The 26931-nt window shown below is 43.0% G+C and overlaps 1 protein-coding gene across 1 annotated transcript; it reads right to left on the reverse strand.

The window, feature by feature from the left end:
• Positions 1-23486: 23486 nt before the first annotated feature.
• On the reverse strand, positions 23487-24374 carry LOC136518690 (protein RALF-like 19). Its single transcript, XM_066512376.1, has one exon. It carries the CDS (start codon positions 24269-24271, stop codon positions 23885-23887), a length of 387 nt encoding a protein of 128 aa, XP_066368473.1. The 5' UTR covers positions 24272-24374; the 3' UTR covers positions 23487-23884.
• Positions 24375-26931: the final 2557 nt, after the last annotated feature.

The following is a 26931-nucleotide window of genomic DNA, read 5'->3' on the forward strand; positions in this document are numbered from 1 at the left end:
TCCTTATCTCAATGACAATTAAAATCTACTAGACCAAAAATTATGAAATTCTTAGGGAATAACTAGACTTAAGTATCTTTCCAATGCCTCTCGAATCACCCTCATATCTGATCTGGGTTGTGAGATATCACTATTTTGAGATGAAGTTTTTGCGAAGTCTGGAATCTGGAAACAGTTTCAGTTGTATCCTGTTTTTGAGTAAACTATCGACAGAATCTGGGAATGGGGTATGAATAAAAGTTATAGATAATTTCTGAAGCTTTCCAACCATATAAAGTACACCTCATTTGGATTTCTAAAACTCGAGATATAACTGTTTTACCAAGCTGCTGATGTTGAGACTCGTCCAGAAAATTTTCAGAACGTATTCTAACATGGAAATTTCTAAATTTTGAATATTTGATAGCAGATGTCTAGAAGAGGAAGAGGCCGAGGTCGTGGAGGTGTTCCCCCACATCCACCACCACCACTGCCACCGTCTATTGAGCGACTCTTGGTAGTACAGACACATATCATGCAAGCGTTGGTGCAGAATCAGCAGGACCAACAGGTTGGTGGAGCACCGTGTAATAAGCGTGGTGAATTCTTGAAGGGCTGTCCCCCAGTGTTCTCTCATGCCACTAATCCACTAGAAGCAGATGATTGGCTTCGTGCAGTGGAGAAGCAACTCAACATAGCATAATGTGATGATCAATAGAAGGTGTTGTATGCTTCAGGGCAGCTCCAGGGAGAAGCTCAAGACTGGTGGGAGTCATTCGAGTATGGACGTCCCGCCAATGCTCCTCCTGTCACCTGGCAGGAGTTTAGAGAGAATTTCAGATCTTATTGCATACCAGAGGGACTGATAGAGCTCAAGCAGGAGGAATTCAGAGCACTGAAGTAGGGATCCATGTCCGTGGCGGAGTATCGTGACAAGTTTGCCTAGCTATCATGTTATGCTCCTAATGAAGTTGCTGATGATGCTGATAAGCAACGTCATTTTCTCAAGGGTCTATATGATGGTCTGCAACTTCAGCTTATGTCCAATACACACCCCAACTTTCAGACGCTGGTGAATCGCGCTATTGTTATTGACAACAAGCTCAAGGAGATGGAGGCCAAGAAGAGAAGGCTTCAGGGACAGGCCTCCGGGAGTAATACACGTCTACGCACCCATCCTCAGCAAGGCTTCTAGCAGAGGTTTTAGGGACCACCCAATCAGTGGGACCATGGTCAGTACCCCCAGCGCAACTAGAACCAGCAGCAGAATGTCAATCAACGTCCTCAGCAGCAGAGTGGTCAGCAGACACCATGACAGGGAACACCCAACAACACTCCTATGAAGACTAGTGCCCCTAGCACCCCCAGCAAGTGCTTCCGTTGTGGTAAAGAAGGTCACCTATCTTATAATTGCCCTAAGAAGCCCCACCAGCAAACCCCCTAGAAGTAGAATAGCAACCAGAAGCCATCACATTATGGGAAGGTGGATCATGTGTCTACAGAGATGGCGCTTGCGGAACCAGAAGTCATGCTCGGTACGTTCAATGTCAACTCAACCCCTGCCACTGTTCTTTTCGATTCTGGAGCTTCGCATTCATTAATATCACAAGCATTTGTTAGAAACCATAGCATACCATTATGTGTCATACAAAACCCCATATTAGTGAACTCACAGGGTGGAAGTATGCAAGCTTCATATCGTTGTCTTCCGACTAGTCTATTCTTAAGGGGGGTAGAGTTCAAAGTGAGCCCCATTGTGTTGAGAGCATCTGGTATAGATGTGTAACACCCAAAAATTTCATTCTTTTAAAATAAGTAAATTTGATTTAATTATGTTATTATGTGTGCATTCAAATATAGGAAAATAATAATTTTTGTGAAATTAAAATCAATCATAAGGATATATACATGTTGATGCACTGATGTTAGAGCATTGTGTTTAATTTGTTGAGTGGTTTTTGATTTAAACTTAAAAGGAATCCAAAATCATTTGGAAATGAAGTTGGAAAATTTGAATTGGAAAAAGAAAAAGGCTTTTTCTTTCCTCCCCTTTCCTTCCTCAATTTGGCCGCCGCCCCAACTCTCCCCGCCAGCCAGCCGTGCTACTTTTCTTTCCTCCGCGCCAGCTAGCCTCGCGCGGCCCAGCAAGCGCGCCGGCCCAGCACCGAGCCGCAACTGACGTCCGTGCCTCAGCCACTGACGACCTAGGCCCGCCTGTCGGCGCCGTCCCTCACCTCTGTGCCCCACGCCCGGTCAAGCCAGTCAAGCCGCAACTACCGCCACAACGCCGAGGTCCGCCGAGCTCGGAACCTCCGTGTAACACCTCGGGTGTTTAAATACTAAAATATGCCATGTCATCATATGCATAGCACATCATTTATGTGTTAGTAAAAATTTTGATATGCATACACTAAAACAAGCTTACCTTTATGTTGTATGTGTTGAATTGTATTGTTTGAATTAAGTTCAAAGTTTTGTTTGGATTTGAATTTTCAAGAAAACCCTGATTTTCAGTATTCAAATCCTACCCTAAAAACCCATTTCAAAATCTAAGCACATTTTGGGGTTGAGTCTAAAAGCAAAAGTGTGGAGCTTGTCAGGTTATACAAAGTTTGTTTTTGGAGTTTTCAAAGTTGTTATAAAAAATTTGAAGTAATTTGAAAAGGCGTAATTCTTTAAATGTCCCCTATTTGAATTCAAAATTTCATTTCAAAATGTAGACCGAATTAGGGGGTGGTTATAAAAGCAAAGTTGTAGAACTTTGAATTTTGAGCAATTTTTGTTTTCGAGATTTTGAGTTGTTACTTAAATTTGGGAGTAATTTGGATTTTAAAACGAATGGCAATTCTGTAAATATGGGGAACAGTAGCCACCGAAGCCATCTCATCGCCGGCGACCTTCTTCTCGGTTCTAGGCGCGCGCGTGGCCGTCTTTGGCGTCGCGCTGGCGCGGAGAAGGCTCCTATGTGGCTTCCTTGTGCTTTTGAGCTACGCTATAAGGCCTTTGCCGTCGTCGTTCTTCGCCGTTTTCTTTCCTCTGTTTTCCCAACGCCACCGCCGCTGCTCCGTCGTGCATTTGCCGTTGCCGTAGTGCCTCCACCGTCGCAGCCAAGCTTGTCCCAGCTCTGTCTCCTCCTTGTGAACCCAGCCAACCAACCTTGGTCGCTTGAATTCACCGGGAACCTGCTGTGCACGCCTTTTTTCCCCACGGCCGGCAACCTCACCGTCGTGCTTGCGCCTTCGTGGCCAGCGCTCCATGTGCGCCTCTTTCCTTGATCATGGTAGCTCCAGCTTCGCCTTGATCCCGTGATGCTCTATGACCAGTTGTTTGATCGTTTTGTCCACCACAGCCACTGGAACATCGTCGTCGCCATTGCTCGCACCGCCGTGACCGCTGTGAACGCCGCCCCGCTTCACCATTGCTTCTCCTGCCTTAATTCCTGCTCGAGCGTGTTCGTGGTGAGATGTTGAACCTTCCTATGCTGTTTGTTTAACCACTACCAGTCTCCTGTCGCTAGCGTAGCGCCGCCATGCAGTCATGGCCGCCATGGCCGAGGCCGTGCTCGTTTTGTGCAGCGATCGATGCAATTAGTGACATCAATAGGTGCGCATGGTAGTGGGAGCATGTTGGTGTCTTTGCTGTCGCCGATGATCTCGTCGTCGGCGAGATTTCATCGGTCAGAGCTGTCGCCGCCGCGGTCAACGCGGGAGGTAGCAAATGACATGTGGGGTCGGATTGTCAGTGACTCAGTGAGTTCAAAATGGAATTTTTCCTTTTTCAGATTTGAATGAATAGTGATGTGATTTGTTATTTTTGTGTAGATTTATTTAGAGCTCCAAAAATTATGAAAATTTTTGTGTGACCTCTCTGTGATGTATATTAATTAGGAAAAATATGAAATGTTGTTTTTTAGTACTTTTTGAATGTGATAAAAGTTGATCATTTAATTAATAAATGGGTTTCCATGATTTTTCTAGGTTTATTTAATTATCCTAAAACTATGAAAATTGTTTTGCCACTTAGTTATCATGTGATGAACATTTACAAAAATTTGGAGCTCAATTGGAATAAGTTGATTTATTTCATAATTTTGAATTAAATAATTAATTCATAAAAGCAAATAGTAACCTTTAATGATTTAGGTTTTGTTTGAATTTTTGGATTGAGTGATGACCTTGGGTCATTAGTTGGTAATGATCCTTGGCAATGGAAGTAAGTGTTACGAAAAAGGTTTAGTTAGTTTGACTTATAACTGTACCGCGAAGGAAAGTTGTATTCAAGTTGTAAATTTTGCACCTATCATCGAGCATCATATTTTTGTATCTCGCATCATCTTAAACATGGCATTATTACTACATGTAGTGAACGAAGGTGAACACGTGGTAGTTAATCAAGTTGCGGAGGAAGTTAATCCGTCTGTTGAGGACGGATCTGATAATTGTGGAACGTCGCAGGAACCTAACTTTTCCGTCAATGAAGGCAAGCCCCGGATGCATCTAAACCTACCTTGTGTTTTACAAATTTTTTTCGCTTTTGCTTTTATATACTGCATTAAGTGATTAGGAGTCAAGTGGAAACCTAATTGGTGCATTACCAACCTTGTTTTTCCATATCTACCTTGTTACCAGTTTTAATTTGTAAATGCCTAGTTATGCTTAGTCATGCTTAGCCGGGTGATTACCTGTCACCTGCGAGTTTTAAATGGATCTTTGGTTATGTTGGTTACTTATGTTATCATGACATATGAGCATGTGGAGTAATAAATTTAGACCGGGCGGACCCGATGTGTGAGAGCCACAAGACATGGAGGTCTTGTGAGCGGGTTCTTTCCGCCTGTGTCGATTAAGAACCGTCCGTTGTTGAACTGTGTGAGATGAGACTTTGTAGTACTAACCACATACTTCGGTAAGCCTTGAATTGGTGATTCTATTATGAGAATGGCTACTCGCGCACTAGGATTAGAGAGATGGTGGGAATAGCGTGTACCCACTTGGCATTGGGCTGGATTGGTGGAGTACTGTATTCTCGGGTGATGCGGACCCGTTCTTGTTTTAGAGGATCCGAGGGTAGGTTGATATATGTAAGTCGGGGACCTGCATATATCGTGTGGTCTGGAATCCCCAGCTGGGTTTTAATCGGTTCGAATCGTTGTTGCTCCTCGGTTATGGAGACTCAACTCTCTGTTCATCATCGTAGTTAATAACTGGAACTCGAGTAAGGTTTGAGAAAGAGTTTGATATGAAGTTCATGATCTCATTACGGATCATGGCAGATTCATATGTGTTTCTTATAAAGTTTTATATGTTGAAGTAAAGAATTTTGTTAAAGAACTTTTACGCAAAAGAACTTTGACTATTGCTAAAGCCATACCTTGAATCCCTGAGCCTGCATTCCTGAGTCTTCTTAGTTTTTATTTCGGTTAAGTCTTGTTGAGTACTTTTGTACTCAGGGTTCGTTGACCCTTGTTGCAGGTGAGCCTCATGAGCAGGTCTGTTGTGGACCGTGCTGCATGACTATTGTTTAGGTCGATGACGATAAGTGAATGTGTGATCCTTGGGCAGGATACTTATATTGTGTGTTTGTATTATGTTATAATGCCACTCCACTACTATTATGGTTTGTATTAATTAGCGAGCTTAGTTTGTAAGGTTTGAAACAACTGGTGTGTAAACTAAGTTATCATAAGACTTCCGCTAATTTACTCTGATGTAGGTATTTGAATAAATGTTGTAATACTGCAATGACTCTGTAATGGGATCCTGCTCGAAAATCGTGGATGATTTGGGGTTCCCCGAGGATACCCGACAATCTTCTTAAGTTACCAAGAACATATGCATAGTCGTCAGAGGTCGTTGGACAATGATAGATGCATGTGGGTCCTATAATTTTAGAGGTTCTGCCACAGAATGGTATCAAAGCGATCGTTACAAAGTCTTTGTTGTATTGTTTTACAAAAACTTCAAAATGATTTGGGACAAATAAATATAACTTGTTAATTTGGTCCAAATTGCTTCTGACTTATCTTATTTCATTCTCACCATTCATTATTTGATTAAAAAGGCTTTGTGTGGTGGAGTAGTAATCTTATTATGCCCTATATAATAACAACTATTATTTATGTACCTTATCAGCTTTGATGTTTTTGTTCATAAGAATGATTCATGCATCATGATTAATCCATTCATTACTTACTTTCCCTCAGAGTCGGGGCTAGGTAGTGAGTTTGGGTTGAGTTGTGTAATTCATCCTGGCTATTCTTTAGATTTGGATCAAATTGTCTTACTTGGATTAATATTGCTTCCTACAGTATGGCTCGTACCAAGATAACACCCCATAAGTCCATTGGACCCAAAGGAGTTCCTTGTCACTAGCTTGCTCCTAGGAATGACGGTGCTAGCAGTAGCAGCTCCAGGCCTGATCACCAGGCAGAGATACAGAGGCTTACAGCAGAGTTTGCTCAGGCTACTAGAGATAGGGTTGTGGATGCCATCCATGTGGGCGAGTTACGGAATAGATTGAGGTGTCTTACCACCGCTCATAGGAACTGCGAACATATGTTAGTTCGTATGGTGGAGGGAAGGAATGAAGCTTGGCATAGAGAAGATGTAGCTAGAGCTAGAACTCATGAGCTAGAATTTTATGTGGAAGATTTAGAAGAACATAATACTACTTTGCATGAAGAAGTCCATAGGCTGAGCAACCTCCTGGATCCAAATCATGAACCTCAAGCTAATGAAATGGACCCTGGTGTCATCATTGCTGATAATGATGAACTTGAAGAGGAAGAAGAAGAAGAAGATCTGAAGAATTAGTGATGGTAGATGAAAGTGATAATGAAGGTGGAAATGTTTCCGGAATGGATACCAATCACGAAGTTTGATGTGGTCGAGGAGAAGAGTAGAATTGTAAATAGTGTGATCTAGTTAAGTTTAGTAGTCTTATGTAGGTGTGGACTTGTGTTTAAATAAGTGAAACCAGTGTAATGCGTTGTAGTAAGCTCTTTTATCTTTTAATAAAGGTCTGTGAGTTAAGTTTGGTTTGTTATGAATAGATGCGTCGTACGTGGGGTTCGCATATTCCTGGCACTTCATAAGATGAAGACGGTATTCCTGATCCGCCACTAGTTCCTCCAAATCTGGCTAATGCTATCGCTGCCCTTGTCAATGTGAATATTGAAAATGCTCTATTGCTTCGAGAGATAGCTCAGAGTAATCAGAATATGGTGCAGGGAAACCGTGGCCACAATCATAACAGGCATGAAGCTACATATGTTGATTTCACAGATACAAGACCACCAGTGTTCACCAAGGCTGATGAACCACTAGAGGCTGATGATTGGCTTCGGACTATGGAGTAGAAATTTGATCTTATTCCATGCACGAAGATGCAGAAACCTGTATTTGCCGCCCAACAACTTAGGGGTGCAGCAGGTGCTTGGTGGGAAAATTTAGTGGCTATGCAACCAGCTGGCATTCCAATAACTTGGGCTGAGTTCCGTACTGCCTTCAGAGCCCATTATATTCTAGAAGGAGTGATGGCCATGAAGCTGGATGAGTTCCTTGCTTTGAAGCAAGGGGACCAAACGGTTATACAGTATGTGGGTAGATTCAATCACCTGTCACAGTATGCATCTGAACATGTCAACATAGATGCTAAGAAAAAGAAATGGTTTATGCGAGGTCTGAATACCAAGCTACAAACAATGATGACTACCTGTACCAATGTTACTTATCATGAGGCAGTAAATATTGCAATTGCTTCTGAGGAAAAGTATCGACAACATAAGGAGATCAAGAAGAAAAAGAGTGGGCAGTCTAGATCCTTTGGTGGAAATCAAAAGAGCCAAAAGATAATCTATCACCCAGTCAACCATTATTGTCCTCCTTATTGTCCGCCGTAGTTCCAAGCTGGGCAACAATCAAATGTCCGTCCTGCTACAACTTACCAGAATCCACAACAGACCAATGCTCCTGGTGTCAATGCTCCAATGTCCCAGGGTCACAATTATCCATGTTACAATTGTGGAAGGCCCAGTCATTTCTCTAGGGAATGTCCGTATCCCAAATAGTATAATTCAAATTCTCAGAAGGCCCCTGCCAATCAACAACAGGGTCAAGTACAGAATAAGAACAACAATCAGAATGCTCAGAAGGGCAAAGATGAAAGGAAGACAGGATGGGTGTTCTATATTCAAGCTAGGCAAATTTCGGAAGGGGAGCCAGTGATGATGGGTATGTTTCCTGTCGCTGATCACCCTGCTGTTATGCTTTTTGATTCTGGTGCATCTCATTCATTCATCAATAGAACCTTTGTCGTAAAGCATGAAATTCCAATTGGGGAAACAAAGGAAATTTTCTTTATACAGTCGCCCGGGGGACGTCTGTGTACTAAGGAAATGGTATACCAGGTACCCATAAACCTAGGTGGGTATATTTTTCTCACTACCATGATTATTCTCAAGGATCAGGATATAGATGTGATCTTGGGAATAAATTGGATGTATCAGCATAAGGATATTATAGATGCTTTGAATAGAACAATAAGGGTGAGTTTGCCAGATAAGAATTCTCCACTTCTTATCCAACTTCCAACCTTAAGGAGATCAGTGGAAAGAGTTTGTGCAACTTCTATTAAGGAGATTAGGGATATCTCGGTGGTTTGTGAATTCCCTGATGTTTTTCCTGAGGATTTACCCAGTCTACCACCAGATAGGGATGTTCAGTTTAACATAGAGTTAAAACCTAGAATAGCTCCGATCTCTCGGAGAGCTTATAGGATGCCTCCCAAGGAATTAGCCGAGTTGAAGACTCAGTTGTAAGAGTTGGTTGATAAAGGGTTTATCCAACCTAGTTCATCACCTTGGGGATGTCCTGCAATTTTTGTGAAAAAGAAAGATGAGACCCTGAGGTTATGTGTTGACTATCGTCCGTTGAATGAAGTGACCATTAAGAATAAGTATCCCTTACCTCGGATAGACTTCCTTTTTGATCAACTGGCTAGAGCCAAAGTTTTCTCCAAGATTGATTTGAGGTCTGGCTACCACCAAATCAAGATTAAGCCTGAAGATATTCCCAAAACGACATTTACCACAAGATATGGATTATATGAATACTTGGTAATGTCTTTTGGTTTGACAAATGCTCCAGCTCATTTCATGTATCTGATGAATTCAGTATTCATGCCTGAGCTAGACAAGTTTGTAGTGGTGTTTATTGACGACATCCTAGTTTATTCCAAGAACAAGAAGGAACATGCAGAACATCTCAGAATTGTCCTAACCCGTTTGAGAGAACATCAACTATATGTCAAGTTTAGTAAGTGTGACTTTTGGCTTAAGGAAGTACAGTTTCTTGGACATGTCTTATCAACTAAAGGAGTTGCAGTGGATCCAAGCAAAGTTAAGGATGTGCTTGATTGGAAACCGCCAACCACTGTTCATCAAGTTCGGAGTTTTCTAGGACTGGCAGGGTATTACCGTCATTTTATTCTAGATTTCTCTAGAGTATCCAAGTCCATCACTGAGTTGTTGAAGAACCAGGTCAAGTTTGTCTGGTCATCTGATTGTGAGGAGGCTTTCCAAACTTTGAAGAGACTATTAACCACTGCACCAGTATTAGCCCAACCTGATATTGAGAAGTCATTTGACGTTTATTGTGATGCTTCGGGTATTGGTATTGGATGTGTATTGATGCAAGAAGGCCGAGTCATTGCCTATGCTTCCAGACAACTTAAGCAACATGAAGAGCACTATCCCACTCATGATTTAGAGTTAGCAGCAGTTGTCCATGCTTTGAAGATTTGGTGGCATTACCTGCTTGATAATACGTGCCATATTTATACAGACCACAAGAGTTTAAAGTATATCTTTACTCAATCGGATTTGAACATGCGATAAGGAAGATGGTTAGAACTGATTAAAGATTATGACTTGGAGGTACATTATCACCCTAGTAAAGCAAATGTGGTTGCAGATGCCCTCATTCGAAAAAATCATTGCAAATGTCTGACAGTAAGAACAATGGGTTTGACTTTATGCCAAGAGATGGAAAAGTTGAGTATAGAGGTAATTCAACAAGGTAGTTTGACCAACATAATTGTTGAAGTCACTATTCGATACCAGATTATTGCTGCTCCGAAAGAAAACAAGGGTATAGCCCATATCAAAGAAAGAATCAAGAATGGGAAAGCGGAATGCTTCAAAGTAGATGATGAAGGTGTGTTATGGTTCAAGAATCGCTTAGTGGTACCAAAGGTTCCGGAGTTGCGACAGTCAATTCTTGAAGAGGCACATGCTACTAGGTTATCTATTCATCCGGGAAGTAATAAAATGTACCATGACTTGAAATAGAGATTTTGGTGGACCAAAATGAAGATAGAAATTGCCCGGTATATAGCAAAATGTGATACTTGTCAAAAGGTGAAAGCTATGCATTTGAGGTATGCTGGAGAGTTATAGCCATTACCTATTCTAGCTTGAAAGTGGGAGGATATTAGTATGGACTTTATTGTTGGTCTACCCAAGACATCAAAGGGCTTTGACTCAATATGGGTTATTGTAGATCGACTAACCAAGTCAGCACATTTTCTTCTGATCCAAAATACATATCCCACTATCCGATACGCCAAGATGTATCTAGATAGAATTGTGAGTTTACATGGGGTACCAAAGAGCATAGTGTCAGATCGGGGTACACAGTTTGTCTCCAGCTTTTGGAAACACTTGCATGCTTTATTGGGTACCAAACTCCTGTATAGTATAGCTTATCATCCTCAGACTGATGGTCAGACTGAAAGGGTCAATCAAGTTCTTGAAGATATGTTAAGGTGTTGTGTCCTTAACTATTCCAAGAAGTGGGATGAATGCCTGCCTTTGGCTGAGTTCTCATACAACAATAGTTATCAATAGAGCATTAGAATGGCTCCGTTTGAAGCACTTTATGATCGTAAATGCAGAACATCACTGAGTTGGTCTAAACCCGGGGAAAGAAGATTCTTCGGAGTTGACCTCGTGAAAGAAACAAAAGACAAGGTTAAGCAAATACAAAGTAATTTGAAGATAGCTCAGTCTAGACAAAAGAGTTATGCAGATAAACGACGTAGACCTTTGGTGTTTAACAAGGGAGATTTTGTATATCTGAAGGTATCACCAATGAAGGGAGTTAACCATTTTGGTGTTAAAGGCAAGTTGGCACCTCGATATATTGGACCATTTCAAATTTTAGAGAGGTATGGAAAAGTGGCATATCGCTTGAAATTACCAGAACACCTCTCAGCTGTACATGATGTGTTCCATGTTTCTCAATTAAAGAAGTGTCTCCGAGTGCCTGAGCAGAATGTGGAGGTTGAAGGAGTGGAACTTGAACCTAATTTGACCTATTCCAAATATCCTATCCGAGTTCTGGATCAGAAATACCGTGTCACTCGAAGGAGGACAATCAAGTTCTACAAGATACAATGGAATCAACATTCTGAAGAAGAAGCTACATGGGAATCCGAAGATTACTTGTTAGAAAAATTTCTAGAGTTTCTTGCGTCGATATAGAATAATGTTAGTCTGCTTTATTGATAAGAATCATGTTGTAAAGGGACCTCAACTGTTTTATGGATAGGTATTGGATGATTTTGGACTGACACATTTCCTTTTCCATTACTTACCCTATGACTTTGAATCTCGGGGTGAGATTTCTTTTAGGGGGAAGGATTGTAACACCTCGGGTGTTTAAATACTAAAATATGCCATGTCATCATATACATAGCACATCATTTATGTGTTAGTAAAAATTTTGATATGCATACACTAAAACAAGCTTACCTTTATGTTGTATGTGTTGAATTGTATTGTTTGAATCAAGTTCAAAGTTTTGTTTGGATTTGAATTTTCAAGAAAACCCTGATTTTCAATATTCAAATCCTACCCTGAAAACCCATTTCAAAATCTAAGCACATTTTGGGGTTGAGTCTAAAAGCAAAAGTGCAGAGCTTATCAGGTTATACAAAGTTTGTTTTTGGAGTTTTCAAAGTTGTCATGAAAAATTTGAAGTAATTTCAAAAGGCGTAATTCTTTAAATGTCCCCTATTTGAATTCAAAATTTCATTTCAAAATGTAGACCGAATTGGGGGTGGTTATAAAAGCAAAGTTGTAGAACTTTGAATTTTGAGCAACTTTTGTTTTTGGAGATTTTTGAGTTGTTACTTAAATTTGGGAGTAACTTGGATTTTAAAACGAATGGCAATTCTGTAAATATGGGGAACAGAAGCCACCAAAGCCATCTCATCGCCGGCGACCTTCTTCTTGGTTCCAGGCATGCGTGTGGCCATCTTTGGCATCGCGCTGGCACGGAGAAGGCTCCTGCGTGGCTGCCTTGTGCTTCTGAGCTGCGCTATAAGGCCTTTGCCGTCGTCGTTCTTCGCCGTTTTCTTTCCTCTGTTTTCCCGACGCCACCGCCGCTGCTCCGTCGTGCGTTTGCCGTCACCGTAGTGCCTCCATCGTCGTAGCCAAGCATGTCCCAGCTCTGTCTCCTCCTTACGAACCTAGCCAACCAACCTTGGTCGCTTGAATTTGGTAGGAACCTGCTGTGCGCGCCTTTCTTCCCCGCGGCCGGCAACCTCACCGTCGTGCTTGCGCTGTCGTAGCCAGTGCTCCACGGTTCGCCTCTTTCCTTGATTATGGTAGCTCCAGCTTCGCCTTGATCCCGTGATGCTCTATGACCAGTTGTTTGATCGTTTTGTCCACCATAGCCACTAGAACACCACTGTCGCCATTGCTCGCACCGCCGTGACCGCTATGAACACCGCCCCGCTTCAACGTTGCTTCTCCAGCCTTAATTCCTGCTCGAGCGTGTTCGTGGTGAGATGCTAAACCTTCCTGTGCTGTTTGTTTGACCGCTACTAATCTCCTATCGCCGGCGTAGTGCCGTCGTGCAGTCGTGGCCGCCATGGCCGATGTCGTGCTCGTTTTGTGCAGCGATCGATGCAATTAGTGACATCAATAGGTGCGCATGGTAGTGGGAGCATGTTGGTGTCTTTGCTGTCGCCGATGATCTCGTCGTCGGCGAGATTTCATCGGTCAGAGCTGTCGCCGCCGCGGTCAACGCGGGAGGTAGCAAATGACATGTGGGGTCGGATTGTCAGTGACTCAGTGAGTTCAAAATGGAATTTTTCCTTTTTCAGATTTGAATGAATAGTGATGTGATTTGTTATTTTTGTGTAGATTTATTTAGAGCTCCAAAAATTATGAAAATTTTTGTGTGACCTCTCTGTGATGTATATTAATTAGGAAAAATATGAAATGTTGTTTTTTAGTACTTTTTGAATGTGATAAAAGTTGATCATTTAATTAATAAATGGGTTTCCATGATTTTTCTAGGTTTATTTAATTATCCTAAAACTATGAAAATTGTTTTGCCACTTAGTTATCATGTGATGAACATTTACAAAAATTTGGAGCTCAATTGGAATAAGTTGATTTATTTCATAATTTTGAATTAAATAATTAATTCATAAAAGCAAATAGTAACCTTTAATGATTTAGGTTTTGTTTGAATTTTTGGATTGAGTGATGACCTTGGGTCATTAGTTGGTAATGATCCTTGGCAATGGAAGTAAGTGTTACGAAAAAGGTTTAGTTAGTTTGACTTATAACTGTACCGCGAAGGAAAGTTGTATTCAAGTTGTAAATTTTGCACCTATCATCGAGCATCATATTTTTGTATCTCGCATCATCTTAAACATGGCATTATTACTACATGTAGTGAACGAAGGTGAACACGTGGTAGTTAATCAAGTTGCGGAGGAAGTTAATCCGTCTGTTGAGGACGGATCTGATAATTGTGGAACGTCGCAGGAACCTAACTTTTCCGTCAATGAAGGCAAGCCCCGGATGCATCTAAACCTACCTTGTGTTTTACAAATTTTTTTCGCTTTTGCTTTTATATACTGCATTAAGTGATTAGGAGTCAAGTGGAAACCTAATTGGTGCATTACCAACCTTGTTTTTCCATATCTACCTTGTTACCAGTTTTAATTTGTAAATGCCTAGTTATGCTTAGTCATGCTTAGCCGGGTGATTACCTGTCACCTGCGAGTTTTAAATGGATCTTTGGTTATGTTGGTTACTTATGTTATCATGACATATGAGCATGTGGAGTAATAAATTTAGACCGGGCGGACCCGATGTGTGAGAGCCACAAGACATGGAGGTCTTGTGAGCGGGTTCTTTCCGCCTGTGTCGATTAAGAACCGTCCGTTGTTGAACTGTGTGAGATGAGACTTTGTAGTACTAACCACATACTTCGGTAAGCCTTGAATTGGTGATTCTATTATGAGAATGGCTACTCGCGCACTAGGATTAGAGAGATGGTGGGAATAGCGTGTACCCACGTGGCATTGGGCTGGATTGGTGGAGTACTGTATTCTCGGGTGATGCGGACCCATTCTTGTTTTAGAGGATCCGAGGGTAGGTTGATATATGTAAGTCGGGGACCTGCATATATCGTGTGGTCTGGAATCCCCAGCTGGGTTTTAATCGGTTCGAATCGTTGTTGCTCCTCGGTTATGGAGACTCAACTCTCTGTTCATCATCGTAGTTAATAACTGGAACTCGAGTAAGGTTTGAGAAAGAGTTTGATATGAAGTTCATGATCTCATTACGGATCATGGCAGATTCATATGTGTTTCTTATAAAGTTTTATATGTTGAAGTAAAGAATTTTGTTAAAGAACTTTTACGCAAAAGAACTTTGACTATTGCTAAAGCCATACCTTGAATCCCTGAGCCTGCATTCCTGAGTTTTCTCAGTTTTTATTTCGGTTAAGTCTTGTTGAGTACTTTTGTACTCAGGGTTCGTTGACCCTTGTTGTAGGTGAGCCTCATGAGCAGGTCTGTTGTGGACCATGCTGCATGACTGTTGTTCAGGTCGATGATGATAAGTGAATGTGTGATCCTTGGGCAGGATACTTATATTGTGTGTTTGTATTATGTTATAATGCCACTCCACTACTATTATGGTTTGTATTAATTATCGAACTTAGTTTGTAAGGTTTGAAACAACTAGTGTGTAAACTAAGTTATCGTAAGACTTTCGCTAATTTACTCTGATGTGGATATTTGAATAAATGTTGTAATACTGCAATAACTCTGTAATGGGATCCTACTCGGAAATCGTGGATGATTCAGGGTTCCCCAAGGACACCCGATAGTCTTCTTAAGTTACTAGGAACATATGCATAGTCGTCAGAGGTCGTTGGACAGTGACAGATGAATGTGGGTCCTATAATTTAGGAGGTTCTGCCACACTCCGCACCCCCCCTCTCCCCCGGTGCCCTCGGTTCTTCAAACCATGGCCCATAGCCACTGAACTGCGGACACCGGCATGCTCCTCGTCGCTGGCCATGGTGCCCCGCCGCCGGAAGCACTATTCCGGCCGCCACTCCCTTCTCTCTCCCTCCCAAGATCTAATCTGAGCCACCCATCCATGATCCAATGGCCCAGGGTGGCCGATACACCTTCACGGGTTATTTTTCTAAAGAGTCCCTCAAGTTCGGCCAAATAGAACCCGCAGTCCTCAGCCGATTTAATTATTCCAAAATTTAATTTATTTAAATTCAGAAATAGTTCCTTCTATTTACAGAAATTCCACTACATAGTTTTGATCATAAAATCGTCGTTTTAGCTCTGATTTGACCCGTTCAAATTGCGTTAGATTCGTAATAAAGTTCTCTACATGTTAGTACCACTGTTAACCATGTTTGCAATTTTTAAATTTCATGGTTACGTTTAATTAAATAAGTTTCTATAGGAAACCCTGTTTAATTCATAACTTTCGCGTTTTAGCTCCGATTTTTTTGAACTTCATGTTGACGTGATCGTAGCGAGATATAGATTCTTTTCATAAACATTTTATCTTGTTTTCTATACTGCTAGTGTACTGTTCTAATTATAGGATTGTTTGCTTTGCATGAATGCCTTTGGAATGTTGTGTGTTGCCGTGTTGGTCGCGTTCAGACGGTGAAGAGAACGTTGGAGACCAAGAGTTCTTTGACGACTAGCAGGACTAGTAGGAGTTTGCTAACCAAGGCAAGTATAGCATGGGACCTACCTTGATGTCCTATTCACCTTTATTAATTACTCATTTGCATGTGTCTAATTTTGATACCCGTAAGGACATCCTAGTGATTGATTATCCTGTTTCCTTGTTCTCCTACGGGTTATATGCATATGGGTAGTTTGCTAGTGCTCAATATAACTATACATGAGCTACATAATGAACAATGATTCTATGGAAAGAAAAGGTAAAAGTTGCTTTTAAACAACTGAATTATAGGGCGAAGGAGCAAATGACTTTTGATCATGATGCTCTCGGCCCTCCATAAGGACTTATCTGTCGGCAAAAGCTGGGACTGATAGTGCAACCATGAGAGTCACATGGCTTTGACTTTAGCTCAATAATATGACCTTTTCTAGCTTGTTAGAGGTTACCTTTATGGCGCAAAAGAGGCTTGCCACGTTGGGTATAGGACTGCCTCTGTTCCTATGTGTATAGCCGCGATGGATATGTGCCATAGGAAAGGGGGGTTCCTACATCTGCCTACCGAGGAAACCTAGCGGCCCTAACTTGTTAGAGAAACCTATGAAATGGCTTTATAGTGTACCCTGCCCGCTCACCTTGGCAGTGATATGGGAGTAATTAACCCAGGCATAGGGGAAACACGACTCGCGGTGAATGTGCACAAGCTCTGTAGAGGGTTACAAACTGTTATAATAGCCGTGCTCACGGTCACGAGTGACCCGGAAAACTCACAGAATAACTCGTTACTTATTGTTGTTCATTTATGATGTTATACGATGATAATATGATCTAAATGATTCAGATATCTGATTATGTGGGTTCAAATGGGAGCTTAAGCATAACATGATAATAGTAGAAGATAAAATCTTGACTCACTAAAAGTGCTAACTGTAGTAAACCAGAGTCATCCTTCTGAGCTTTCATAACCCCATGTTATCTTGTTAAGTACGGGAAGTACTTACGCTTGTTTACTTTCTATATTTGGATAAAAATTCTAGATGGGTAACAGATGACAATGTGTATGAGGAGTTTCTTGAGGACTATTAGGCTTGTGGTCAACCAGTTGACTGCCCCTGTGTTGGAGCTTCCACGAGAGAGCTATCTTTTTATATTCCGCTGTGTTGTGTAAGACTATGTGATGTTAATAATCGTGTTGTAAGATACACCATGATGATACTTTTGTAATTTGTCAACTTGTGTGTGTGACTGATCTCTGGGCACACATGAGTTTAGTGCATTCAATTTTATCCTTAAAATTGGGTGTGACAAGATGTGATTCTGGGTATGGACTGGATGAAGCAACAACAAGCAGTGATTCAGTGCAAGGAGAAGGTAGTTGTTGTGACCGCACCGAATGGGGAAAGAATCAGTGTTGATGTTGTAATACAAGCACAGCCAACAGCCATAGTGAACCAGCTTGATGATAGCAGCAACAAGGAGGACCCAGTGGTTGATGAATTTCTAGATGTGTTCCCCGATGATTTGCCAGGTATGCCACCTGACTGTGACATTGAGTTTATTATTGAATTATTACATGGAACTGCACCTATAGCTAAGCGTCCATATAGAATGGGGGTTAATGAATTAGAAGAACTTAAGAAACAAATAAAGGAGTTATAGGAGAAAGGTTTTATTCGTCCTAGCTCATCACCTTGGGGAGCACTAGTTATATTTGTTGACAAGAATGATAGTACTCAGAGGATGTGTGTTGATTATCGGTCACTTAATGAGGTTACTATCAAGAACAAGTATCCATTGCCTAGAATTGATGACTTGTTTGATCAGTTGAGAGGTGCTTGTGTTCTCTAAGATTGATCTTTGTTCTAGCTATCATCAGTTGAAGATTCATGCAACTGACATACCCAAGACAGCTTTTACTACGAGGTATGGATTGAATGAGTACACTGTTATGTCATTTGGTTTGATCAATGCACCTGCCTACTTTATGTACTTGATGAATAAGGTGTTCATGGAGTTTCTGGATAAGTTTGTGGTGGTATTCAATGATGATATATTGGTATTCTCTAAAATAGAAGAAGAGCATACTAAACATCTAAGGTTGGTCTTGCAGAAGCTCAGAGAACACAAGTTGTATGCTAAGCGAAGCAAGTGTGAATTCTGGTTGAAGGAAGTTTCTTTCCTAGGACATGTTGTCTCTAATGGTGGAATCACAGTAGATCCAAGCAAGGTGAAAGATGTATTGAATTAGAAACCACCAATAGATGTGGGAGAGATTCGAAGTTTCTTGGGATTAGCTGGATACTACAGAAGGTTTCTCTAAACTTGCCAAGCCTATGACAGCTTTATTAGAGAAAAATGCCAAGTTTGTGTGGTCCGAGAAGTGCCAGGCTAACTTTGAAGAATTGAAGAAGAGGTTGACTACAGCCCTAGTGTTGGTTTTGCCTGATTTGAACAAGAGCTTTTCTATCTATTATGATGCATCTCGTCAAGGTCTTGGATGTGTTCTTATGCAAGAAGGCAGAGTAGTGGCATATGCTTCCTGATAGTTGAGAAAGCATGAGTTAAATTATCCCACTCATGACTTGGAGTTAGCAGCAGCAGTTCATGCTCTGAAGATTTGGAGGCACTATCTTATCGGGCATAAGAGTGACATCTATACTGATCATAAGAGTCTAAAGTATATTTTCACCCAGACAGATCTGAATATGAGACAGCGTCGATGGTTAGAGTTGATCAAAGATTATGATCTGGAGGTACACTATCATCCTGGAAAGACGAATGTCGTTGCCCATGCTCTTAGCAGAAAGAGTTATGCCAATGAGGTGCAAGTGACATTGATGTCAAGTGAGTTGTGTGCTGAGTTTGAGCGACTGAATTTGGGCTTTGTCACTAATGTAGTTGAGTTGGTGTTGGAGCTGAAATTGGAGCAAGAAATACGTAAAGGACAGTTACAGGATGCGAAGTTGAAAGAGATAGCAGAAAACATAGTGATTGGTAAGGCACCAGGATTCCATATGGATGACAATGGAACTCTTTGGTTTGGGAAAAGACTATGTGTGCCTGAGGATAAAGCTATACAAGAGGCAATTCTTCGTGAGGCACATGAGTCTGCTTATTCTATTCATCCTGGAAGTACTAAGATGTATTTGGATCTGAAAGAGAAGTATTAGTGGTACGGACTCAAAAGAGATGTTGTAGAATATGTTGCTTTATGTGATACATGTCAGAGAGTCAAAGCTGAATATCAAAGACTTGCAGGATTGCTACAACCAATAAAGATACCTAAGTGGAAGTGGGAACAAGTTGGTATGGATTTCATTGTTGGGTTACCACGTACTCAGATAGGTTATGATTCAATCTGGGTAATAGTAGATCGGTTAACTAAAGTTGCTCACTTCTTACCGGTCAAGACTACTTATAACGGACCAAGGTTAGCTCAGTTATATATGGAGAGAATAGTGTGTCTACATGGAGTTCCCAAGAAAATTGTGTCTGATCGAGGTACTCAATTTACATCTCATTTTTGGCAGCAAGTACATAGTTCATTGTGAACAAAATTGAATTTTAGCACAGCATATCATCCCCCGACAGATGGACAAACTGAAAGTATTAATCAGATTTTGGAGGATATGTTGAGAGCTTGTGCGCTGCAGTATGGTACAAGTTGGGACAAGAGTTTGCCTTATGCAGAGTTCTCATATAACAACAGTTATCAGAAAAGTCTCAATATGGCACCTTTCAAAGCTTTGTATGGATGAAAGTGTAGAACCCTAGTGTTCGGACCAGATGTTTTGAGAGATGAAGAAGAGCAAGTACGGATGATCAAAGATAACTTGAGAGTGGCTCAGTCTCGAAAGAAGAGTTATGCCAACAGTAGGAGAAGGGAATTGGTTTTCAAAGTAGGTGATTATGTTTACTTGAAAGTGTCACCTATGAGAAGTGTGAGAAGGTTTAACATGAAAGGAAAGTTACCACCAAGGTATATTGGACCTTTCAAGATTTTAGAGAGACGTGGAGAAGTAGCGTTTCAGTTGGAATTACCTAAGAGTTTGTCAGGTGTGCACGATGTGTTCCATGTGTCTCAGTTAAAGAAGTGTTTGTGTGTACCTAAGGAGCAGATACCGTTAGAAGAGCTTACAGTTAAGGAAGATCTCAGTTATGAGGAGTTTCCGATAAGGATTTTGGAGACGGCAGAAAGAGTTACCAGGAGCCGAGTTATAAAGATGTGTAAGGTTCAGTGGAATCGGTATACAGAAGATGAGGCTACTTGGAAAGAGAAGAGGAATTGAGAAAAACATACCCATAGTTATTTGAGTAAGCATCGTCTGAATCTCGGGGACGAGATTCATTTTAAGGGGGGTAGAATTGTAACACCCAAAAAATTGGCATATTTTTAAAATAGAGGAAATTGATTTGTCATGCATTTTGTGGGAATTTGAGTTAGGGAAAAATAATAAATTTTATTAAATTAAAATCAAATGTAGGTTCATAATCATGTGTGTGCATTCAAGCTCTACTGCATAATGATTTTTGAATGGTTCATGTGAAATCAAATTTCTACTTGATTTGAATTTTGCCTTCAAATTTGGTTTGGAAAAAAATGGAAAAGGGATTTCTTTCTCCTTCCTCTATTTTCGGCCTAGCTGGTCAGCCTGCCCCGCGGCCCGTTTCCTTCTCTTCCTAGACCATTGCCCTCCCTTTCCTTTCGCTCGGGCCGAGGCACAGTTCGGCTCCTTTCCCGCGCTGCGCCGCAGCGGCCCAGCAAGGCGCTGGCCCAGCTCCGCACGCCCACTGACCTACGCTCCTCTTCCCCTCCGCCCGCTAACCGCCCAGGCCCACGTGTCGGCGCATTCTTCCTCGCCGCGCTGTATCTGGGCCGGACACTGCCACCGCGCCGACACCCGTGTCCGGTGCCGCCATGGTTGTCGTGATGCCGTGACGCCCAAGAACCCCGCCCCCATAAATAGCCACCTCCTCCGCCTCCTTATCCATCTTTGCCACAAGCTCTTCGCCCACGCAAGCCACAGCCGAGCCTCGCCCTAGCGCCGCCGCGACAGTCGCCGACCGTAGAGCACCGCGTCGCCTCTACTGTCTCCCACTCTTTCCTCTTGGGTCCGGTGAGTCCGCCGTCGCTCCCTCTATCTCCCGGTGTTTCTTTTTTCGTTGAACCGAGCGTTTTTGGCCGAAAGCCAAAACTCTGGCGAGCCGGCAATGGCGCCGCCGTCACAAACCTTGCCGTTGGCCCTGTTCTGGCGTGGTTTTCTCTCTCCATGCCAGATCAAATCCCAACCGTTCAGATCTAATCCAATAGCCCAAGACCGAAGATACCCCTTCGCCGCCAGTTTTTCAAAAAGCCCCTTATAATTATTTTAGATTTAACCCACAGTCCAAAGCATATTTTCAGATTTTGTTTTCTATTTTTGAAAGCATATTTTGGTTCGGTTAGATTGAAAATACGTTTTCAGCTATTTACAGTTTTACCACTCAACTTGTTTCAGCCATAAAATCTCTGTTTTAATTTCGAATTGATCTGTTCAAGTTGCATTAGGTTCATAATTAAGTAATCTACATGTGTATACTACTGTTAAGTAGGTTTACAACTTTTAGAATTCGAGATTAGATTTAATCTATTATTTTACTAAAGGAAAACTTGTTTAATTCATAACTTTTCTGTTTTAGCTCTGATTTTTGTGATCTTCGCGTCTGTGTGTTCGTAGCGAGACATAGATTCGTTTTCCAAACTTTTTATCTTGATTCTATGCTGCTGGTGTACTGTTCTAATCTATAGCTTTGTTTGCTTTGCATGACTACTCCTGGATGCTTGTATGTTGCTGTGCTATCGAGTATAGACGGTGAGCAATTCGTGGGAGATGAAGGGTACGACTTTGACGAGCAGGACCAACAGGAGTACTTTGCTCAAGGCAAGTATAGCATGGGATCATCCTTGTTTCCTATTCACTTTTAATTCATTAAATTCATGTTGCATGTGTCACCTTGATAGGGATTCCCTAGAATTGAACTATTACCTTGTCACCTATGGGTTATGCATTTAGGTAGCTTTGCTAGAGCTCAATTAAACCATGATCTTGTAACTTGACTAATGGTATATGCAATAAACATTAAAATATGACTTTTTAGCAACATGGAAACAGGGGGCTGGAGTGTTTAGCTACTTTCTAAATGCTTCAGATTCCTCTCCCTAAGGACTTATCTGTAAGTGATCATCCGGGACTTACAGTACAGCTTGAGGGCTACGTGGCTCTGGCTTTAGCTCAGTATGAGGACATTTTCTAGCTTGTTAGATGTTACCTTTATGGCACAAGAGGCGTGTGTTCTGGGTTGGATATAGTGCGGCCTCTATCTGTCAGTGTATAGGTTGCGCGTCATTGTGCCTGTCGGAAGGGGAGATCTACATTCGCAGGCCACGGAAACCTAGCGGCCCTAACTTGTTAGACGAACCTTTGAAAGGCTTCAAAGTGACCATTGCCTTCTCACCTTGGAAGTGTTTTGGGAGTTATAAACCAGGGCATATGGGTATCACGACTCACAGTGAAAGTGTACAACCTCTGCATAATGTAAAACTGGTATATCAGCCGTGCTCAGCGGCCTTGGAACCCTTACCTGTTTATGTTATTCATTAATCATATTTACATTTGATCATGTGTTTTGTATTGGGAATTAAAACAACTTGTTGCTACTCTTAAGCTAAAATTGTGACAACTAAAAGCTGAACGCTGTGAAACCTGTGTTAAGCCTTTTGAGCCTCATGAACCCCGTGTTACACTTGTTGAGTACGACATGTACTTACGCTTATTTATTTTTATTATTTGGATAAAAATTTCGGATGGGTAACAGATGGCTTTGGCTATGATGATTTTCCTGACGACTACTAGACTTGTGGTCAACCAGTCGACGTCGCTATGAAATGGAGCTTCCGTGAGAGATCTTTTACTATTTTCGCTACATTTATGTGATAACTCTGCCTTATTCGTGATGTAATAAACACTTGTGATGATACTATTCATAATTTGTCAGCTTATGTGTGTGACTGATCTCTGGGCGCACATAAGATTTTGCACCCAATTTTATCCTTAAAATTGGGTGTGACAGATGCGTGAGTGATTAGCTATGCGTGTGATTAGTGAATATGCAGATTAATATTTCTCAGGATCTTTAGCAGACTGGTGAGACCAACAGTTCAGCCGGTCGTGCTACTATGCTTGTGACAATCTTACTCGGTACTCACCGTATGCATCACTAGCTCGCTTCAGAACCAGGCTAACCCGGTCTCCTCCCTCGCTATCCCCAGCTACTCACATACATGACTCAGGCTCTATCGTCGCCTCAGGCAGTTCCACCCGAAGGGAACACTTTTCTGCACAAACAGGGTTCTGTACAAACGACGTTATATATATATATATATATATATATATATATATATATATATATATATATAGTTATTATTAGTGACAGTTAGTCAGACGACGCTAATCAGACTCCTTTCTGGAACCCACTTATTTCAGTACAACCGGTCATAAGAACAAAATCCCAATATAATAAAACCCATCAGAAATCAAACCAATGGAACTACTACTTAAGGTACGTACGTAGACGATGATCATTCATCACAAGAATAAATTAACACTTAAAGTCATGCATGCTTGTCAATCCAAACAACACTTGGATATATATGTCCCCTGTGTTCCACCCCTTGGATAGATAATGGACCTGCACGTCAATGGATCGATCTGCATCTGCATCGCTGGATCTCTTCGATAGTCCGATGCATGCAAAAATATATATAATCCTCAGCTCATGTGGTCATGGCGTCAACCGTCATGGATGGGAATTACGTAGCTAGGAATATAGTAGGATGGATCAGTTGGTGTTGCGTGCGCAACGGGTGATGGCGGAGCATCCGCGGCGGTAGGGGTTGGCGGCCTGCTGCGACGCGCAGTTGCTGTAGTAGGAGCGGCCGCGCTGGTTGCACGGCACCTGGTCCGCGCGCAGCGCCGCGTAGCTGATGTACCGGTTTGTCGGCTTCCGTGCAGCCAGCGCCCGCCGCAGGAGCGCGTCGCCAGCGCCGCCGCCGCCCACCTCCTGCTCCTCGTCGCTCGCCACCGCGCACTGCCCCAGCGTCCCGTCGCACGGCACTGCCCGCACCGCCCCGAGGTCCGTCGTCGTCGGCCCGGCGCCGGCGGACGCCGCGCAGTAGAGGAGGCAGACCGCGAGGGCCACGAGCGTCGCGGTACCAAAGTGACCCATGAATCGTCGCACGAACGCAAGCAAGGCGATGTGTGTTTGATGTTCTTGCTGCTGCGTTTCCAAGGAAGGATTGCTGGAGTGCGTGGCCGGATGGAATGGCACGCCACAGCCCTTGGTGGCCCTGGCTTTCTAGGTGCAGGAGGATGGGAGTGAGAGGCTGAGGCTTGCTGCACGGGAGAGAAACGAGGCCGTCCGCGCGTCGTATCTCGCAGATGCGGCGGTCCAGTCTTTCGGATCAGTTTCATGTTTGGCTCGGCCGAATCCTCAGCCATTGATGCTGATTTATTGTGAGAAGAAAACATTATTAGCTGGTTGATTTGGGCTGACTGAAACCAACAAGCGAACATGGTGATTAAACGTAGTTGGGCCGGCCCATCTGAACTGCTCATCGGTAAGCCTGTTCGTTTGGCTGTGGCTTGTCATAAACAATCGTAAATTTTCAGTTAGAACAATATTTTTCTCTCACACAAACCAGCTAGCAGTACTTCTTCACAAATCAGCAATGATACGAACCAAGGCGGCTAGTATTCCTCCAGGGGAAATGCACTTGATCCATCAAGTCCGATTCACCTTCCATGCAAGATTGAAAAATCGTTTCGTCTTTTGAAACCTTCCGATTTTGCTCTTTGAGCAGTTTTTGCCTATGTTGTGGTGAGAGAGAGATAAATCAAATTATGTTGATAACTTAGGGGATGAAATGGTGTCGGTGTTTTGGTCCGGCGGGTCCTCAACCGACTAGTGAAAGTGTACTGCGTGCCCCTAATCTCGGATGGTGATGCAAAGAGACACAAGGTTTATACTGGTTCAGGCAATAGATGTCCTACGTCCAGTCTGAGAGAGCGATCTTTTATTCCTTGCACCGAGGTGCTTGTAGTAGGGGCTTACAAGCTGAGCAAGAGAGGGAGCTAGCCCTAGGTCTCTGCGTAGAGTGGCGTGGGTTGCTTGAGATGTTGATCTCTTGCAGTGAGGAAGCGTGCGTGTTACAGAGCGTTGTGCGTTGCTTGCCCGTGTGTCTGCCCCTAGAAGCGGCCCTGGTTACTCCCTTTTATAGTCGAAGGGAGGCACAGGGGTACATGTATTTGCTACGTGGCGTTTTGTGAGCAGAGGCAGTATGTCCGAGCCCTGTAGCTCGTCACTGTGGCGGCATGGTCGGTGGAGCGGCCTTGTCCTCGGTGCACTGGAGCGACACGCCGGTCACGCCTAATCCTGTGCGACGTGGGAGCTCCTGGGGTGGCATGCACGCCTTCTTCTATTGGAGGCGTGCTGGTCACTGTATGTTTGACCGGCGCGGAGTGCCGAGGCCGGGTTGATGCGATGGCGCGGGTATACTGATTCCGAGGCTACAGGAGCTAGGTCCTGCGCACGACGTGGGAGCTCCTGCAGCCCGACGCAGGGCATGGCGCGTACTGTGGACGACGTGCCAGTCCCAGAGCGCTGACAACGTAGAGAGCCGAGGTCTAGTCAGTGCAGAGGCTGAACCATTGTGGGGGGCTCGGCAGGCGCGAGTCCCGAGGCTACAGGAGCCCGAAAGCGGATAGCCGAGACTCGGAGGGAGTAGTTGGTCTTGTACGTCGATTCCGAGGCTACAGGGACCTGGACTTGACTTTCCACGCCGCGCTGTCTTTGGAGCAGGGGTTAGGCAGCACAGTGCAGCACGGGTGTCAGTCGTGGACACAGCGCCGAGCACAGCGGCCGGTAACCTTTGCCCTGTCTTGTCCCAGACGGCATGGCGTCGATGTGACTCCTGTCTCGTCGGCCACTCCACTGTATCGTGCTGTCGTTCGGCTGACGTCACGGGAGTGGTTCAACGCGTTGGTTGGATGTGACGTCCTGTCAGAGAAGTCGGTCAAGGCGGCGGTGACGGGGTCGTTGACGAGCCGGCTTCGAGCGAGTCGGTAACTGAGTGCTCGTCCGAGGCCTCGTGGCGAGGGGCCTCGGGCGAATCGGAGAATCGGTACCTCGTCCGATGCCTTGCGGCGCGGGGCCTCGGGCGAAGCGGAGAATCGGTACCTCGTCCGAGGCCTTGCGGCGTGGGGCCTCGGGCGAGGCGGAGAATCGGTACCTCGTCCGAGGCCTCGTGGTTTCGTTCTGGGCTGAGCCCGCTTCGGGTGAGCCTGGATATTGTTCGAGGTGGGCCGGGCGGTCCAACCGGGCCTCGGATAAGGTGGGGGTTTGCCGGTGGTTGTTTCTTGGCTTTGATATTTACAAGGTCTAAGCGGTTTTTTCAGTTCTTGCTTAGGGTACCCCTTTTTATGGTATCCGACAAATGGACTTTATGAAAAAAAAGGTTGCAAAAATAATATTTCAGTAAATCAGCCAAAAAATAATTGAAACTTATATGCAACTAAAAATCCAAAAATCCAATTTAATATTATAAAATTCATGTAAACTTATTTTAACTCAAAAAAATATAACTAGTTTTAGATTTTTTTTTCTAAATCATGCTTTTTATCTTATGGTGCCATCTAGTTTAGAATTATTTAAATCTTATATGGTCGACCTTCTTTTAATTTATGGTTCTAATAGAAGTAGTCTACGTAGATAACACATATTGCCTAGGAGTTCAAGGGACTTGAACAACAACACTAATGTTTTGTATCCACATCATACCTAATTCTATTTAGTATGAACAAACAAATGAGAGCTCAACACCAGAAGAT

This window comes from Miscanthus floridulus, chromosome 17 (genome assembly GCF_019320115.1).
Source record: "Miscanthus floridulus cultivar M001 chromosome 17, ASM1932011v1, whole genome shotgun sequence".
In the NCBI taxonomy this organism is placed as follows: domain Eukaryota; kingdom Viridiplantae; phylum Streptophyta; class Magnoliopsida; order Poales; family Poaceae; genus Miscanthus; species Miscanthus floridulus.